The sequence below is a fragment of the Callorhinus ursinus genome, unplaced genomic scaffold (genome assembly GCF_003265705.2).
Source record: "Callorhinus ursinus isolate GAN/ISIS: 27379988/994484 unplaced genomic scaffold, GSC_fseal_2.0 scaffold10, whole genome shotgun sequence".
Lineage (NCBI taxonomy): Eukaryota > Metazoa > Chordata > Mammalia > Carnivora > Otariidae > Callorhinus > Callorhinus ursinus.
Window position 1 is genome coordinate 70,844,778 of NW_027397072.1, and position 18,859 is coordinate 70,863,636.

The following is an 18,859-nucleotide window of genomic DNA, read 5'->3' on the forward strand; positions in this document are numbered from 1 at the left end:
ATTGCTCTTTTAAATATGCAAATAAAATTATATCATTATTCTGCTCTTAATACCTCCATTGATTTCCCATTACAGTCAGAATAAGGTCTCTCAATTCCCTACCTCTCCCATCTGGCTCTCTCCCCTGCCTTCTTACTTTCTCACTGACCATACTTGGATCACACTGTCTTTCTTTTGTCCCTCAGATGCTACAAACTCTTTCCAACCTTACAGCCTTGGCATAGTTGTTCTCTGGAACATGAACCCTCTCTCCCCAGGTAGTCATATTTTAGCCTCTTCTGATTGTTCCATTCCAAGAAGCTTTCCATGAATGTCCAATATAAAGGGTCCTCCCTTTTACCCCGTTCTATCACCCTTGATTTTTTTTTTAATCTGTTTGTTTATGTATTGCTTGGTCAGTTGGACGGCTGGGAGAGAAGAGCTACTCCTGATATCTGGGCGCTGGTCTAACCCATACAGTGAGGTGTCAGCGTCATTAGAAACTGGCCTGGCGCTCACAGGTAGACTGTTATTTGCCTGTTGGAGAGAAACAATCTCAGAGAACACCAACATGAGACAAAGTCACTCTGAGACCATGAGCTACTGAAGCAAAACAAAGTCGCATCATTATTTTGTTTTAAAAAGATGATAAAACCAAGGTCACTGTAAAACCCACAAAATGTCAAACCATCTCTTGGCAAAATGAGTAACTATTACTTATCTACCAATCATAGCTTTATCCTCACTTTCATCTGCTCCTGTTATAGATAAGATTTATAGAGATGCCCAATCAGTTGTAGAATTTCCTCCATTTCCTGACAGCCTCCTATCCAGAATAAAGTCCTGCTTTCTTAAACTCTTCCCCAGATCACCTAACGAAGCCCAAACTCTTTAATAAATCTTTCCCAATACCACCTTACTAAAACGCTCCATGGTTGTCCTTGGGGTGTGCTATCCCTTGCTCCAACAATTAATAAACCCAACTTGTTTAATTAACGTTATGTTCCTAGTGTTCTCTGGCTAGAGGGCGTTGACAGTGGTTTGTTGGTTGGCTCTTGGTTTTCTGATGTTTTCTAACTAGAAGATGAACTCCTTTGGAGCAAGGGTCTTATTGTCTTATTCACTACTGTATCCAGTCTTACGTAGGTTTGCCAATTCGTGGACCCAACCCATATTTGTTGAATGACTTATTTGGTCTTTTTTATACAGAGGTTTAATAAAATAAAGTGATTTGCACGTACAGATCCTTGGCCCCAAGGTTCTATGTAATGGATTGCAACCTGAACCACAAATGCAAGGCTTTATTTGCTTTTTCTTTTATTTTTTATTTATTTATTTGAGAGAGCAAGAAAGAGAACATGAGTAGGGGGAGGAGCCGAGGGGAGAGAGAGAGAGAGAGAAGCAGACTCCCCACTGAACAGGGAGCCGATACGGGGCTCAATCCCAGGACCTCAGGATCCTGACCTGAGCTGAAGGCAGATGCTTAACTGACTGAGCCATCCAGGAGCCCCGCTTTATTTGCTTTTTATAAGCCAATGGCACACAACCCATTGAAATTGGACTTTCACAATACAATTAAGAGCTACCTACCAGTTTATGAAGACTTAAATAATCTTAGCATTCATAAACTCAGGCTAGCATACAATTACAGCTACTCAAATTCAAACTGAGTAATCTAGAGTCTGGGTGCCATATTCTGCTGGACAGTGTTTCAGAGTGTCCACTGAACATGCATATGAACAGGTAGTAGGAATTCCTACCTGACTTCTTTTGGGTAGTTTTCATTTGATGATAGTTTTGCTTTTTAAATTAGTCTGTTGTAAGTTTAGTTTCAGCATTTGCAATATAGTTTAATTGGGTTTTTGTTGTTGTTGTTAACTGTTGTAATGACACATAATTACATCAACTAACATTTTTCAATTGTTAGAATTTCAGACATTTATGTTTTAAGGTTCAAACATTAATCATCCATAAATGTCCCCCTATTCCTTGCTTCCCAGATTCAATTGTATAATGCACATCAATACATTGTAAGTGTTGAATAGGTAGGATAGGCAGGCTTTGGAGTTCTTTCTCTACCAATGTGGATGGGTCAAGAACAAAATGAGTTTAGGAACCACTAAACCTTGAGGCCTCATGCTTTGCCATTCAGCCATGAGTTTAGATAATGCAGAACTCCTCTGAAAGCAAAAGACAACTAGCATATTTCCTGTCCTATGACTTATGACAAAGGAAAAGCAACTCAGAAGGGTGAATCCTCTTTTTATTTCCTAATCCAACAGCTATTTTGTTTATCCATCCAGGTTTTAGGAGGGCAAAGTATTTTTTTTCAAGATTTTATTTATTTGACAGAGAGAGCACAAGCAGAAGGAGAGAGAGGGGGAAGCAGGCTCCCCGCTGAGCAAGGAGCTGGACGCGGGACTCGATCCCAGGACCCTGGGATCATGACCTGGGCCGAAGGCAGCCGCTTAACCAACTGAGCCACCCAGGCATCCTGCAAAGTATTTTTTTAATAGATTGTGCTGCTTTTATTATAGAACAGTCAAAACAGTTATCTGATTACCAAAGCAGTGGCAGACACTAGGTCTCTCTCCGTGGGTTTCCCTAGATTTGGAGATAATAGAATGATTTTGTAAGAATCAAAGAAATTATTTATTATGTAATAAAGCCTTTAATTTAAGAAGACTGTTTCATTCTTTAATATATATTTTCCAACCATCCCACTCTGCAACAGTTCAGCAGGGATAAACGTGTAACTTTCATTTCTGAGTTACTATGTGGGTGTCTCTCAAAGGATTTGATTTTGAAGACAAACAAATAAAAATAATAATGATATTTGTTGTTTTTTTTTCTTTTCATTCATAGAGGTGTGAAACTCTAGCTGTTAATCAACAAACTGACGTTTCTTTCCATGCTATTAGCTTTCAGTTCTATAATCGTGAAACTACACTAAATATACAAATTGATTAAACCCTGAAATATTGTCTGCCTGATGTGTCAGGGCAATTTTTACAGGGAAAAAAGTGTAATAATAATTTCCCTAGAATTCTAGCTTCTTATATCATATTTCTCTTCTAAAAGTCACAGGTGCTGCCTAGGAAAACATCTTTGTTGCATCTGGAATAAATTCAGATAAAATTAGCTTCTATTTAAGTTGAATGTTGACATAATGGGCTCATAATTTGACAAACTGTACAAATGCTACTAGAAGACATATTTTAAGGTCATTAAAGAGACAATAGACATCATGAGTTTCATCAGTCAATCAATTAATCACATTTTACATGTTGATGCTCTACTGTGGTTCCATGCAGGCCTACTACATGCTGTAAATGATATCTGACATGTTGTCTTCTCCATCAAGAGGCTTTTAAGCAGGGAAACAAGAACAGCACATAGATGTAAATTAAATACTAAAAAGTAATAATGTAGTCTGTAAATGTTATAAAAACTTTAGAGCATTGATTCTCAAAATATAGTCCAGGGAATTTTGTTGCAGGAGGTGGGGGCATCTATCTGTAAGACCTTTTCAGTGAAGTCAGGATGACTTTCATAATACTAAGATTTTATTTGCTGTTTTCATTCTCATTTTCTCCCAAGAATACAGTGGAGTTTTTCAGAGATTAAATGACATGTGATTTTGCAACTGATTGAATGTAGAAAGGTATTTGCTCCCAACTATCCTCTATTAAGCCGTATTTAAAGGATTTGCAAAACTGTGAAACAATGCTTTGTGCTTCAAAATTTTTTTAAATAGTTATTTTTTAATTTTTTTAAAGATTTATTTATTTGAGAGTGAGAGAGAGCAGGGGGAGGGGCAGAGGGAGAGGGAGAGTCTTTTTTTTTTAGGCTTCTTTTAAAAATTATTTTTTATTGTTATGTTAATCACCATACATTGCATCATTAGTTTTTTAATTTTTTATTGTTATGTTAATCACCATACATTACATCATTAGTTTTTGATGTAGTGTTCCATGATTCATTGTTTGTGCCTAACACCCAGTGCTCCATGCAGAACATGCCCTCTTTAATACCCATCACCAGGCTAACCCATCTCCCACCCCCCTGCCTTCTAGAACCCTCAGTTCGTTTTTCAGAGTCCATCATCTCTCATGGTTCGTCTCCCCCTCCGGTTTACTCCCTTTCATTCTTCCCCTCCTGCTATCTTCTTCTTCTTTTTTTTTTTTTCTTAACATATATTGCATTATTTGTTTCAGAGGTACAGATCTGTGATTCAACAGTCTTGCACAATTCACAGTGCTCACCATAGCACATACCCTCCCCAGTGTCTATCACCCAGCCACCCCATCCCCCCCACCCCCCACCACTCCAGAACCCTCAGTTTGTTTCCTGAGATTAAGAATTCCTCATATCAGTGAGGTCATATGATACGTGTCTTTCTCTGACTGACTTATTTCACTCAGCATAACACCCTCCAGTTCCATCCATGTCATTGCAAATGGCAAGATCTCATTCCTTTTGATGGCTGCATAATAGTCCATTGTGTATATATACCACATCTTCTTCATTCATCTGTTGATGGACATCTTGGCTCTTTCCATAGTTTGGCTATTGTGGACATTGCTGCTATAAACATTGGGGTGCACGTACCCCTTCGGATCCCTACATTTGTATCTTTGTGGTAAATACCCAGTAGTGCAATTGCTGGATCATATGGTAGCTCTATTTTCAACTGTTTGAGGAACCTCCATACTGTTTTCCAGAGTGGTTGCACCAGCTTGCATTCCCACCAACAGTGTAGGAGGGTTCTGGGAGAGGGAGAGTCTTAAGCAAACTCCTCACTGAGTGTGGAGCCCGACTTGGGGCTTGATCTCATGGCTCTAAGATCATGACCTGAGCTGAGACTAAGAGCTGGACATTTAACCAACGGTGCCACCCAGGCACCCCAAAAGTTATTTTTTAAATGTATGTTATTTTTATTAATATGTAATGGATTTATTTTTGTTATTTTTAAATGAGTTAATATTTAATATTTTTAGAGTAAATATTCATAGTTATAATCTATATAAACAGAAGATTTTTTTGGAGTTTTTAATGATTTTAATGATTTTTAAGAGTAAAAATTGGCATGTGCCAGTCAGATGTAAAGTATGTTTTAAGTAATTTATTAATAATAATGGTTTAACTTCTAGGGTGAGTGAATATTTTTGTTGTTGTTTTAAATAATAGGCAGAGTAGATTCAAGATTGTCTGAGGTAGCTTCACACTCGCTTGCATTCCAGTATGCCTTTTTCAGTGATTTAGAAAGGATAAGGCTGTAGCCCGCCTGCTGAGAATGTGCCTGGGCATGTGTCACACCTGTGAACTCCATTTGTCATGCTTGTCAGAGTGGAAATGAAGTTGAGGATCTTTAAAGCAGTTAGCAGCATTTATGGAAATGATGAAATGCAGTACACGCTAATGATTTCATTGGTTTTGATTGATTGAACTGGAGTCCACATACAATTGACGACTGAAATAAAGCCTAGCATTTTCCAGAATGGGCAAAATATAGTACACAGTGAAATAAAATGTAGCATCTTTCCCAGGCTTTGTATGAAACTGCACATAATTTGAAAAATTCTAAAAACAATATTTACCTTGCTAAAGCTTTTGGCCTTTATTGAATATATAGAACACCAATTATTTCCATACTTGAATGAGCCATGTCAAAAATAAATTATGTAGAATCATAGAATTGAAATAGTCTATGCATTGCCTAGCAGCAGTTTCTTCATGTTAATAGTTAATGATGATTGCTACTATTTATCGACCATTGAATATGTACCAGTTTTTCTAAGTGCTCTGTATTATCTCATTTATACCTTATGGGAAATTTCAAAAGCTATGTATTGCCATTTTTCTCATTTTATGGATGAAGAAGCTGGGCCTTAGAAAGGTTACTACAGATAGATAGTTACTACAGTAACAGTTACTATAGTAACCTATAAAGGTTACTACAAATAGATAACTATATATATGTGTATAGATATGTACACACAAAACTACAACTAACTAACTGATCTACGTCCCAGAGTTAGATCATGAAACCAGATCTGTCTGATTTCAATGCCATGAAGATACTCTCTTCCCTGTGGTCACATATTACAAGCATTTGACTGGCAAAAGTGATTCAGTCCCTTAATTCATAGATAAGGACACTCCAGCATAGGCAGATTAAATGGTTTATATAAAATCACGAAATAAGAAAGAAAGTCCATATCCCCTCACTTTGTTTCTTAGGTAGACATGTGGAACTCAGTATATCGTATGGACCTAGGAGTCATCCTTTGTCTCTGAACTTTCAGGATATTTTCTATGGAATATAATTTCTGTGGCACTTATAAGATACTGTCGTAAGGTGTATATATGTGTGTGTGTGTGTGTGTGTGTGTGTGTGTGTGCGCGCGCGCGCGCACTCGCGCTCTTAGTGATGGACTCTCCCCCCCCCACACACATTTTTTTTAACCTGGTTAGGCTGTAGTATGTATTAGTTGAATGATTGAATGACAGTGAGTAAATGGTCTACTATTTTGCTTTCCTGGTCATAAGTTCTAGAAACTACCAGGTAGAATGGAAAGCAGCACCCCCCCATCTGCCACTGATTTTAATAAGAGTCTTCTGATATTATTTATTTTTCTAATGAATTATTCATAAGCATCCCTCTAGAAAAAAATGTTTCTGTTGCCAGCAAAGTTGTTAGTTTGTTTTAAAATCACCAGTCTAGTTTATACTACTTAAAAGTTCATTTTCTCAATTTGGCTAAGTAACAAATTCAGCAAGATCTAATGACTTTATTAGAATGAGGGCTAAAATGTGACTCATAATATGTGAATACTGGCCCTGGTTTTTTCACTTGCTAGTCACATCTCTATGCTTTAGATTTCTTATCTTTCAAACTTTAATTATGATATACTTGCTTTGTGTGTATTTCTTACCAGGTTTTGGTTAAGGATAAAATGAGAGTGTATATATTGAAATATGAAATTCATAAGGTGATACATAATTATTGATTATATGTTATTAAGTAATTCATTATTGGGGGCTGTTTTAAAATTTGTATTCCCTCTGCAATGGGGTCATATGCATGCCACAGTCTCCACAGGTGGTTTCTAATCCTGTTCTCTAGTCCTAACATTTCATCCATAAAAGGTGCTTCATTTTGAACTACAAAGAAACAGTTTCTGACTCTGGTGTACCCAAAAGTCATTACCTAAGTATTCAAAGAGTTGATTCACAGCATGTGACAGAATCACGCCAACAAGGCCCCAAAAGTGGATCAGTAAAATATAAAAATACAGACCTATAAAATAGATAAATATAAAAAAATAGATAAATATCATATATAGATAGATAAAAAATAGATAACTATATATATGTGTATATATATGTACACACAAAACTACAATAATACAAATGCTCTTAGGACTGGGTAGGCCCGTAATAGAGCTGGTGAAATAAGGCCTTTCTGCACAGAGACACAGGAAGAGGCTTGGGCTTGGGCATCACATTCACCCATTCATTCATTCATTCATTCGTTCGCGTGATAAGCATTTACTGAATGTGTAATGTATGCCCAGGCTTCTGCTGGAGGCTAAGGCTCCAAAGATTAAGTATACAGAGGCTCAACCCTGGAGTTACTAATCATCTAAGAAGCAGAAAAAGAAATATGCCAACTACAACAAACAAAACTATTAGATAAGTGCTAAAATTGATATTATTACAAAGTACTATGGGAACACAGTGGGAATAATGACTAACTCTGCCTAGGGGCTTTGGGAAGACTACTGGAAGGAGTAGCATTTGAGCAAGACAATGTGTAGGAGTTTACCAGAATTTTTTTTTTTTAAATGGGAAAAGGGCATCTCTAGATAGAAAAAACAACATGTTCGCACCAGTGAAGATGTAATAGAACATAGCATGCTGGAGACAATGTGAAAATTAGAACAAGTCTTTTGAAAAGTACTTTGGCAGATTGTTTCAAGATCTATAAAAACACTTACGTCTTTAGACCAGTAATCCGACCTATGGGAATTTATCTTATGAAAAAAATACACAGGAAGAGAAGTAAATAACACTTCTCTTTTTACAACTTGTACAATTTCTCTGTTTACAATAGAAAAATATAAAATTGAGATGTATCCATTATCTAAAAAAAATACAAAATAGTCATGTAAATTATAATATACCATTTTGACTCTTATTAGAATGATAACAATGATATTCTAAGTCAAAGTGGAAAACGTATATGCCATCATATAAATTACAAAACAATAAAGTGTATGTTATTACAACTATTTAAAATTATGTGTATATACAGATAAATGGAAAAGAACGTGAAATGAAATCACAACAATAACAACAGTATTAACAACAAAAGTTTTGTGAAGGTGGTCAAGGGATTGTGAATGCATTTTTTTTTTATAGATTATCGCCAATCGACTTTGTTGTGGTCCTACCATTTACTAATTCAACTAATGTTTATTGACCATTTCACATGTACTAAAAGCGTTGCTAGGTCCTCCAGTGGAAAAGATAAAGGAGCTTATCATTTATATAGTAATCTTTAAAAATTTTAAAGGAAGCACTTTTATACTCTCATGCCTTTGCTGAAATAATGAACTCTACCACTTTCAAGAAATTAAATTAGAATTAAGTAGATCAGGGTGGGTCCAGAAAATTAGCATTTTTAACAAGCACTCCAATTCTTAGGCATCTTAAATTTGGAAACCACTGTTATGAAATATTGAGTCTACATGAAGTAATTGCATTTGCCTGGTGGAATTTTCTCATATCACGTTATATTTATATGAGTGACCAGTTGAGAATTTCTCTGTTCACTGATTTTCTTAAAATGTTATGTTCAACCCAAGAAGAACTTTCTTTCCAGCTTAGGCTTCACAATTTTGTTATTGGAAAACGTTCACTCTTGATAATTAAACGTGGGTTCTCTTTGTCCATGTTCTTCTGCACCTGCATAGGATTATGGAGTCATGTGCAAGCTTCTGTATAGGTATCTCTTCAAAGTCACTCTTACTGCTTAAGATACCATTGTGTGATCCATTATCAAGGGGAGGAGGAGCAGGGAAAAAGGAGACTTACATTTGATAATGTCTGGGAAACCGTGTTCACTAAAAAGCAAAAGTTTCCCACAGTCTATTAATGCACCTCAACTACCTATAAAGGTTTGTGTTCTTTTTTTTCTCTAGTCCTTTTAGTTCCCTTCTTCCTTCCTCCTTTACTCTTCTTCCTTCCTTCTTTCTTTATTTCCTGCCTTTTAATAGATTTGACCACGGACTATGGCTTTTTTGCTTAACACTTTTCATCAAGAGGCACCAAAAATATTTGGTCACAAACGTCTGTTTGGTAAAAGGCATTTTTCTACGCACAGTATCCTGAAAGAATCAGGGGTACCTGGGCGGATCAGTCGACTGAGTGTCTGAGTCGTGATTTCGGGCTCGGGTCATGATCTCAGGGTTGTGAGATCAAACCCCACATTGCATCAGGCTCCATCCTCAGCAGGGAGCCTGCTTGAGGATTCTCTCTGTCTCTCTCTCTCTTCCCCCCCATCTCCCTCCCCACTCCCGCTCATGTGCACGTGCACTCTCTCTCTCTCTTTCTCTCTCTCAAATAAATAAATCTTTAAAAAAATATATCCTGAAAGAATCCATTCCTTATTAACTTTGTTCTTCAGCTCTTGAGTTTGGATCAAAGGGAATAGTCATCCTTCCGTCAAAAATTTTAAAAAATGTATAGTACACCAAAAATTTCAGAAAATTTTATTTTTTTTAAAGATTTTATTTATTTATTTGACAGAGAGAGACACAGCAAGAGAGGGAATACAAGCAGGGAGAGTGGGAGAGGGAGAAGCAGGCTTCCCGCTGAGCAGGGAGCCCGATGCGGGGTTCGATCCCAGGACCCTGGGATCATGACCTGAGCCGAAGGCAGACGCTTAACAACTGAGCCGCCCAGGTGCCCCAGTTTCAGAAAATTTTAAAAACGAGTTAGGGAGTAGCAGTATAAGTCCTGAAGAGATTAGTCTGAAAAGAGCATACTTTAGCATTGTTACTCTTTGACCTCAAACTGGCCAACCTAGAAGCCCACTGGGAGAAAAGCAATGAAGAGAATTCTGTACGGTGTGCACTCACTTCATCTTCATGAATCACTGTTGTACATGAAATGGGGATTTCTTTCTGGGTGGATTTACTGTCTTAAACAATTGGGGCAGCTTTGATGTGATTTCTGGCGGATTCTGATCTCATAAAAGAAAACTTACCTATCTCTAGAGGTCTAGAGAACCATCCTAAGAAAACCCCCTCGGTACAAGTGAATTTTAGGATATGTGAAAGTGGCCTGCCTGGATATCTGCATATTCATGGTTTCTAATTGCTGCAGTCAAGTGCCATATCTATCCGTGGCCGTAAAAGAGTCATCCTATTCTTCAAACTGTTACTAATTGCATATTTCTTCTATGCACATCAGTCTTTCTTGCTGAAAAATATTTTCAACTAAAATATTCTTTTACACTGTAAAGTCCAATTTGGAAAACTGTCTCTTAATGGATGTCTCTAAAGCACCTGTATTTTTTATTTGCTGCTATGGTGCTGCTCTCTGTTCTAGTTTCTCTCTTGGTAAACACTACTCCAACACTTTTTATTTTATGCTTTAAAAAAAAAGAAAGCTTCCTCTTTCCATTCATTAGAAATCCTGTTGACCTGGCTTTTCTTGAAAAAGAATTCTGAATTTGAAACTCTAAGATGATCCTGAGTTTCTTGAATTATGGAGGAAGGATGCTTCTTTACAGTGCAGATTTCAGGATCCATCTAAGTCAGAGGCAGAATCATTCTCCAGGGAGGGGCCCAGAAATCTGGATATTTAACAAGTTTCTTTCTTGGTTCTTATGCATGCTAAACCTACAGAAGAACTGTGGAGCACCAGGAGTAGTTCTGATTTGGAAAGAACATTTGTTGTGTAGTCAGTAGACTTTCACTTGCTAGCTTCATTGGTATAGATGTTATTTAATCCCTCTGAGCCTCAATTTCTTTTATTTTTCTTATTTTTTAAAGATTTTATTTATTTATCTATCTATCTATCTATCTATCTATCTATCTATCTATCTATCTGAGAGAGAGAGAGGTGTGCAAGAGTGCAGTGTGGGGCAGAGGGAAAAGAAGAGGCAGACTCCCTGCTGAGCAAGGAAGCCAGATGCAGCTAGATCCCAGGACCCTGAGATCATGACCTAAGCCAAAGTCAGATGCTTAACCTAAGCCCAAGTCAGATGCTTATCCCACTGAGCCACCCAGGCACCCCTCAATTTCTTTTATTTTTAACATTAGTATAATAAATTTTAGAGTAGAGTGTTATCAAAAATATCATATGGGGCATAGTTTTTTGTGTGTGGTTTTACTTTTTAGAAAGCATATGTACCTAGAGAAATAATCAATGTAAAAAACAAAATCCATAACACTAGAGTAGCAGAAAAAAATAAGATTTAGAATATATGAAATTTTATTTATTTAGACATTAATTCACATCCTACCTTTGATCTTTACTTGCAAATATTAAATTAATAGTTAACAGAAGTTTAGTGGTTCTCCATGGCATCAAACTAGGACTATCATTATAGGGAGAAAAAGCAAAAACAATAAAAATTTTAAACCAAGACAATCTAGTATGATTTTCTACCATTTCTATTTTTCCCCTTTTCTTAAAAAATGTAAATGATCCAGAATATCTCCCCACGTATATTCTCTCACAACTAGAGCTTACTTCCTGACATATGTCTTTTAAAAGTCATCCAGGCATCCTACTTCTCATTCATCATGACTATGGTGCAAATACAGACAAGAGAATTTGCATTAAAAAAAGTCTTCAGAAGACGCACATATTCTTCTGAAGGTGGAGACTCAAAACTTCTCCTTTTGTGTTTCATATCCTATAAATGCTCATTGGAGGATCATACTCTTGCCTGGATAACCAAGGCTTTCAATGCCTTAATCCAGCATCACTGGGGCAAGGAGGAGTCTTTGAAGTCATCCTTTGTCTCTTACTTGACGTCATTTTTCCCCTTCCTCTAAGTGTTACTCTGGTTGATGATTATGGTGATTTTTGAAAGCGTCTTGAAACTTGCCAGTATCATGTTCACCCATTGACTAGATTGGGAAGAATTCCACTGTAACTTAACTCAAGCCAAGTTATTTAACCTCTCTGCATCAAAATCCTTCATCTGTAAAATGAAGGAGTTGGACTATGCAAACTATAAAACCTCTTGGAGTTGTAAAGATCTATCTAAAGAGAATTATGACATGCAACGTTCATTCACACCACACAGTATGTAATTATATCTGTAGATCTGCGGCTCTTTTTATTGATCTCTTTCCTTTCTCCCTCTCTATCTCTGCCTCCCCCTCTCTGTCTTTGCCTCTCTCCCCCTCTCTCCCCTTCTTTATTTCTTCCTCCCTCTCTCTCCCTCCCTTCCTATCTTCCTCCCTCTCTCTCTCTCCTTTCTCTTCTTTACTGCTTTCCTGCAATATTTGCTTATCAAAAAGAGCATTAAATTGACCTAAAACTGCTCCAGTGTCCTAGTAATCCAGGTGGCCGTGGGTCTCAGCAATGTTGCACTGACCCTGGATGCCACAGGCTTGACCAAGTGTAGAAATTGGCCTGACAGGAGTCACAGAGGGAAAGTGCCTGAAGCTGTCCCTGAGAACTCTGTTCCCAGAAACCTTGTCTATGGATGAAAAGACTGGCCGGGGGCTTGGAGAGAAGGGCTGCAGACGTTGTTTCTAGGGGCACGCAGTGGCTCTCTGCCTCCTTGGCGCACAGTGATACGAGATGGCCTGAAATAGCATTTGTTCACTTGCTTGTTTACAGGTACAGCTTTGTGGACTATAAAGCAACTACAACTGTAAATAGCCTAAGAAGTATAATTTGAGAGTCATGAAAGCCTCCTCCCCTTCACAGATTCTCCAAATAGCCTTCTTGTGGCCCCTGTAAATACTACCTCTTCTGGCCACATCTGTAAAAATCCAAACATGAGGAGGAATAAGGACCTCAAGTCTTTTGTATGGTTAATTTCGGTGAGATTAATTTTTCAAACCCTTTGTTTAAATTAAAGACAAAACTAAGGGGGCGCCTGGGTGGCTCAGTTGGTTAAGCCTCGGATTCTTGATTTTGGCTCAGGTGGTGATCTCAGGGTCATGAGATCCAGCCCCTGCCTCGGGCTCCCCACTCAATGAGGAGTCTGCTTTTCTCCTTCTCCCTCTGCCGCTCCCCCTCCTCCTGGGCACGTGCTCTCTCTTCCCCATCAATCAATCAATCTTTAAAACACAACAATGACAACAAACTATGAAAAGTGGATTATTTGACCTGTCTGCAGCATTTGAACAAGACCTAATGACTTTGCTACCATTAGGCTTTTTACCATAGGCTTCCAGATCACCACACTAGGAGATTTTTCTCTTATCTCGTCTTCCTCATTTGCTGTTTCTTCCTCTTTCCCAAGACTTCTTACCTTTGGAGGAATCCAGGGCCTGGTCCTCAGGCCTCCACTCTTCTCCACCTCAACTTTCTTCCTTGCCACTAAACAATACACATCTCATAGTACAGAGTACTTTTTTTTTTTAATCCTCTTTGTAAATAAGGTAGAAAAGCATAGTATTTAGTTCATGTTTCGCAATCTCACTATTGACATTTAAGGCCAGGTAGGTCTTTGTCGTAGGGGCAATCCTGTGCATTGCAGGATGATTAGCAGTGTCCTTGGCCATACCCACTAGCTGCTAGTAGCCCCTCCCCAGGTGTGACTACTAGAACTATTTCCAAACATTGTCAAATGTCCCCTTGGGGACAAAATCGCCCCCCCCATAAACCACTGATTCAGAATAACTTTGTGTAAAACACAAAAATCCTTTAATAATGCAAATTATAAGCCTTTGATTTAATTAATTTACTTTTTAAAGATTTTTTATTTATTTTTTAACAGAGAGAGAGACAGCAAGAGAGGGAACACAAGCAGGGGGAGTGGGAGAGGGAGAAGCAGGCTTCCCGCAGAGCGGGGAGCCTGATGTGGGGCTCTATCCCAGGACCCTGGGATCATGACCTGAGCCGAAGGCAGACGCTTAACGACTGAGCCACCCAGGCGTTTAGAAAAAAATCTTTTAAGAGATTTATATCTCTTAAAATCTTAGAACTCTGAACAACAGCCACAAAAGAGTGAACAATAGAATCTATAAGCCAAGTTCTGTCTCTTGGATAAAATAAGCTTGTGCCAAGTAGGAAACACAAGAAAGTGAATTTCGTTTTGTCTTCAGCCCTACACCGTTATTGGTTAAAAAACATGCACATTATCTTGCCTTTCAAGCAACAGTAAACAATATCCTAAATTAAGATTCATGGTTGGCTCTGCCACTTCTTGCTAATTGCATCCTGCTGAGAAAACTAAGGCTTGGAGGGGTTAATTTGCCCAAAGCTCTGCTAATTAGCCAAATCATTTACTTCTCAGTTCTTACCTCTAAGAATCAGAGATAATTAGGTGAATTGTCACTACAAATTGTAAAGCTCTTAACACCTGAAAGTTTGTATTGTTATAGGTATTCACAGATGAAAGAAGTAGAAGATGAATAAGGTTTGTGAAGGTCTTCAGCTCAGATTGCCAAACCTGTCTCTGGCAGCTCCTTTTTGCCCACACAAGCCTATGTTCTTAACATGAAAAAAACGCAGGTCTTCTTCTTTCTGTCTCCCTCCTTTCCCCTCAACATTTTTGTTCAAGTATCTAGCAGTCATTAAATTAAACCATCATTTTAATGAATTAATTTTATTTTTTTAAATTTTTTAAATTTTTTTGTTATGTTAATCACCATACATTACATCATTAGTTTCTGATATAGTGTTCCATGATTCATTGTTTGTGCACAACACCCAGTGCTCCACACAGAACGTGCCCTCCTTAATACCCATCACCAGGCTAACCCATCCCCCCACCCCCCTCCCCTCTAGAACCCTCAGTTTGTTTTTCAGAGTCCATCATCTCTCATGGTTCGTCTCCCCCTCCGGCTTACTCCCCTTCATTCTTCCCCTCCTGCTATCTTCTTCTTTTTTTTTTCTTAACACATATTGCATTATTTGTTTCAGAAGTACAGATCTGTGATTCAACAGTCTTGCACAATTCACAGCGCTCACCATAGCACATACCCTCCCCAATGTCTATCACCCAGCCACCCCATCCCTCCCACCCCCCACCACCCCAGCAACCCTCAGTTTGTTTCCTGAGATTAAGAATTCCTCATATCAGTGAGGTCATAACTATGCCCCAGTCCCACCTTTGACCCCAGCTTTGTTCCCCGGATTTAACCACTATTAACTGATATTTTATGTCTTTTTGGAAGTTTCCTCTCCATATGCAACTGCATATTTACATTTGTAAACATGTGTGTGTTTAGTGTGTATACAGACTTCAAACAATTTAAAAATTGCACCTTTTATGTTTAAATAACATTACATCTTAGAGATATTTTCCCATCAGCACATTTGAATTTGCCACATTATATTTTACAGCAGCAGAGTATCTCTGTGGTAAGACTGTACCATAATTTATCTGATCAGTTTACTATTGATGACTAAATAGTTTCTACTTTTTGGCTATTACAGTATTGCAATGAATAGGTTTGATGATGTTTTATTATTATTGCTTTCTTTTTGATGACAAGTGTTCTGGGCCTTAATTTTTTCCTTTAAAAAAGTAAAGTTTGATTGTTGAGGATTCTGTTATTATTGAATAATAGGCCAAATAGAATAAACACAAAGCAATATATATTTTAAAACTTTGAAAAGTGCTTTATTATTTCCTGATAGTCAATAAGAGCAGAAAGAAATTTGCAGAAAACTTGGCAGGGTCAGTGTTTCAAGAATGTGTTTAAAAAATAGTTCCCAAGGCGAAATGAGCTTTGGAATTTCAGCCTCCTACAGCTCAGTGAAAATTTACTGATGAGGGCACATCTATCAGTACTTATTCTCAAAAAAATTTTTAAGTAGTGCTGGGTCACTCTACACGAGTTAGAAGTAATCTTTGAAAATGCATGGATATAATTAAAACTGGGCAATGAAAAATGATAAAGTGCCCTCGTACTTTTTCTGTTGTTCCTGAGGATAGTTCACTGTTTCTTTTGAGCTTCTTCTTCTTCTTCTTCTTCTTCTTTTTTTAATCTCCATCATATTGCCATTTGAAAAACATGGTAGTCTCATCACCTACAACTTCACCCGTCAGACTGGACACAGTCATCTCAGTACCTTGAAGAACTATGCAACATGTCTTTTATTACACACTGATCAATGGAAGCAGATGTGTTGGGGAATATGATTCCATATGGTATTCCAGATGTGGAGCCTTTGCTTCCCAAAGAATTCTTTAAGAGGAAAGACAAAAAATAAGTCCATATTTCCATCACTATATAATACATTTGTTCTTCAAGCTTTAGGAAATGAGATGTATATCCTTTGGTGCTTGTTTGTTTTTATTTTTAATGATTGATAAAATGGCATATTTATTGGGATTTAAATCGTCTTTAAAGAGGAGCAGTTCTAATTGGCAGAAAAGCATAATAATGTACTTCTTATTGCTGCATAATTGTCTTTACAAAATCATCCCATAAAAATACTCATTATAAACGGCATTCAAAAATAAAAAGTCATTCGTTAACTTGGAAATAAAATTATAATTACAATTATAAAGCTTTGCGGCGATTCTGTTAGGAGGGTTGAATGCTAATTGCACAGTTTAGGCTTCTAATTTAATATTAGGTGAAAACATGATAATTATCTGGAGGGACGCACAGAAAAGGTTAAGGGTTAAGATGTTTAAAAAGTTTCCCTTCTGTTTTGTGATCACAATGGATTCGAAAGTAATACAGAGAGAATTCCCTGTGCATGAAAACAGGTCTTTATTTGGGTCGGACCTAGAGAGATGTCCGTTCTTCTGTGCAGTCACAGCCAGGGAGCAAACTGAACAGCAGCGATGCCTAGACTTTTTGAGCGGGGCGCGGGCTGGGCTGTGTACCAACAGCCTCGTCAACTGCAGACGGAACTGCAGCATCTCTTCCTGCAGTAGCGCGTTAGCCATTGGCTCCTTGGTGACACGTGACTGATAGAGCCGTTTCTGTGTCTTTTCTCGCCCATCTGTGTGCAGGGCACTGATAGGCCAGGCTGATGCGCAGGCAATTTATCATCTTGATCTCCCACTGAGTCAGGGAGCTCTCCTGTCACCAGTATTGATTTCAGAGGATGGACTAAATTTCCTAGGATTTCCATTAAGAATTAAGAAAAAAGCTCTAAGCACGCAGGGTAGCCAGACAGACATGGATATGAGATGGCACTGTGAAAACTCGCAGGTAGCTTCTTCTCTCACAGCCGGTGCTCAGCACAGCTTAGAACTGCAGCATGCAGGGTTTAAGATACCAGAAGCCTAAGAACAATAATAATGAAAATAAGAATAAACTCTTTTGGATAAACTAATTTTAAGATTTATGTTACAATATTTCTTTTTGGAGATTGCATGTCAAATTGATGCACGCTCTATTTGAAATGTAGAAAGGTTGCTTTAATTTTTTAATGTCCTTAAACCCTGAGCATGGTTGCTTCTAGTTTTGTTTGCTGCTTTTTGTGAGCTTCAGAGGTTTTTTAGCATGCTTGTGGCAAAAACAACCAAGAATTGTGTGTGTGTGTATATATATGTATTTATGTAGTAAATTGGTTCAAGTAAAAGCATGAATAAAAGCTGCTTTCAATACTTGCCAGACTGCTTTATTATTGTTAATGACTTGGTGATAATTTTGCCTAAATATGCTTAGATTCTGACCATGCATGCTTTTGCGGCAGAGTGGCCTTTCGTGGAGAATTTGTAAAGCTGGAATGCCTGAATTAGATGTATGTTTGGTACAACAGAAAATGTATTAGTGGTCAACGATTAAACCTGATTAACTAATGGAAATATTTCACGATGGTAAGATTTAAATAACATTTACTTACACTAATTACTTCTGCTTTCTGAAAAAATGCATGCCTGGGATTAATGAAAGTTGGTATTTTTGAAATATAAATTTTGATTACTTCAAAGATAGTAAGATTTTAATTTTTAAAAATGCATCGAGGTAAAAGAATTTTGAAATATATATATTTTTAATGTTAGCATAGGAAAGGATTCTAAAACTGCTGTCTGTGTATGTGAGAGATTATATGCATGTTCATGTGTGTGTGAATTCTTTGGGGAATTGTTTGATACCTTCCTAGCTAAGTCCTTATTCTTGTGAAGAGGGAAAGAGCCTTGGCATTCAAATATTTTCTAGGCCCCTGGGAATTAGAGCCAGCAGAAGCAAGAGTGTGGCCAGATGGGATTGGCATGCTTGGCAGTGAGTGGAGACAATAGGTGGGGGCGGAGCAGATGGAGAACAGAAGGGATTGCACATCAGAAAAGGGGAGCCGGGAGGGGAAGATCCGCCCGTTAGTGAAGGAAGCCTGCCCTTGCTTTTCAAGGGAACTCCTGGTTGCATCTTCCTTTAATTTATGAGATAGAATGTCACGTCTGTTGTAACAAATATTTTTCATTAAACTAGGTAGCCCCTGCTTCATAGAGTAGGCATAGAGTAGGGAAGAAATCTCATGAATAGAAGTTGCTTTGCCAGATTGTAGGTGGTGTGTTGTCTGTTGGTTGTTCATAACCTTTTTCTCTTTGCCCTGTAAAGGAAAAGTAGGAGCAAAATTAAAATTAAGCTATTGTATGATTTGAGTTGGTGGTATCTAAATATAAATGTGGCAGTAACTACTAAACTTATATACCAGACCTTAGATGATTCAAGCATCTGTAAGGTTTGCTAACTTTTTTCCTAAGTAA

The 18,859-nt window shown here is 37.8% G+C and overlaps 1 protein-coding gene across 24 annotated transcripts in view; it reads left to right on the top strand.

The window, feature by feature from the left end:
- NRXN1 (neurexin 1) overlaps positions 1–18,859 on the top strand; it is a 1,133,502-nt gene that overhangs the window by 1,054,396 nt on the left and 60,247 nt on the right. For 2 of the 24 annotated variants that reach the window (XM_073897736.1, XM_073897737.1), the window contains exon 1: positions 17,234–17,360. The exons of the other annotated variants lie outside the window; for them this stretch is intronic. In XM_073897736.1, coding sequence (XP_073753837.1) covers positions 17,328–17,360 — 33 coding nt within the window. In that variant the 5' untranslated portion in view covers positions 17,234–17,327. Of the gene's footprint in view, positions 1–17,233; positions 17,361–18,859 lie in introns of those variants that run through there. 24 annotated transcript variants of the gene reach the window in all.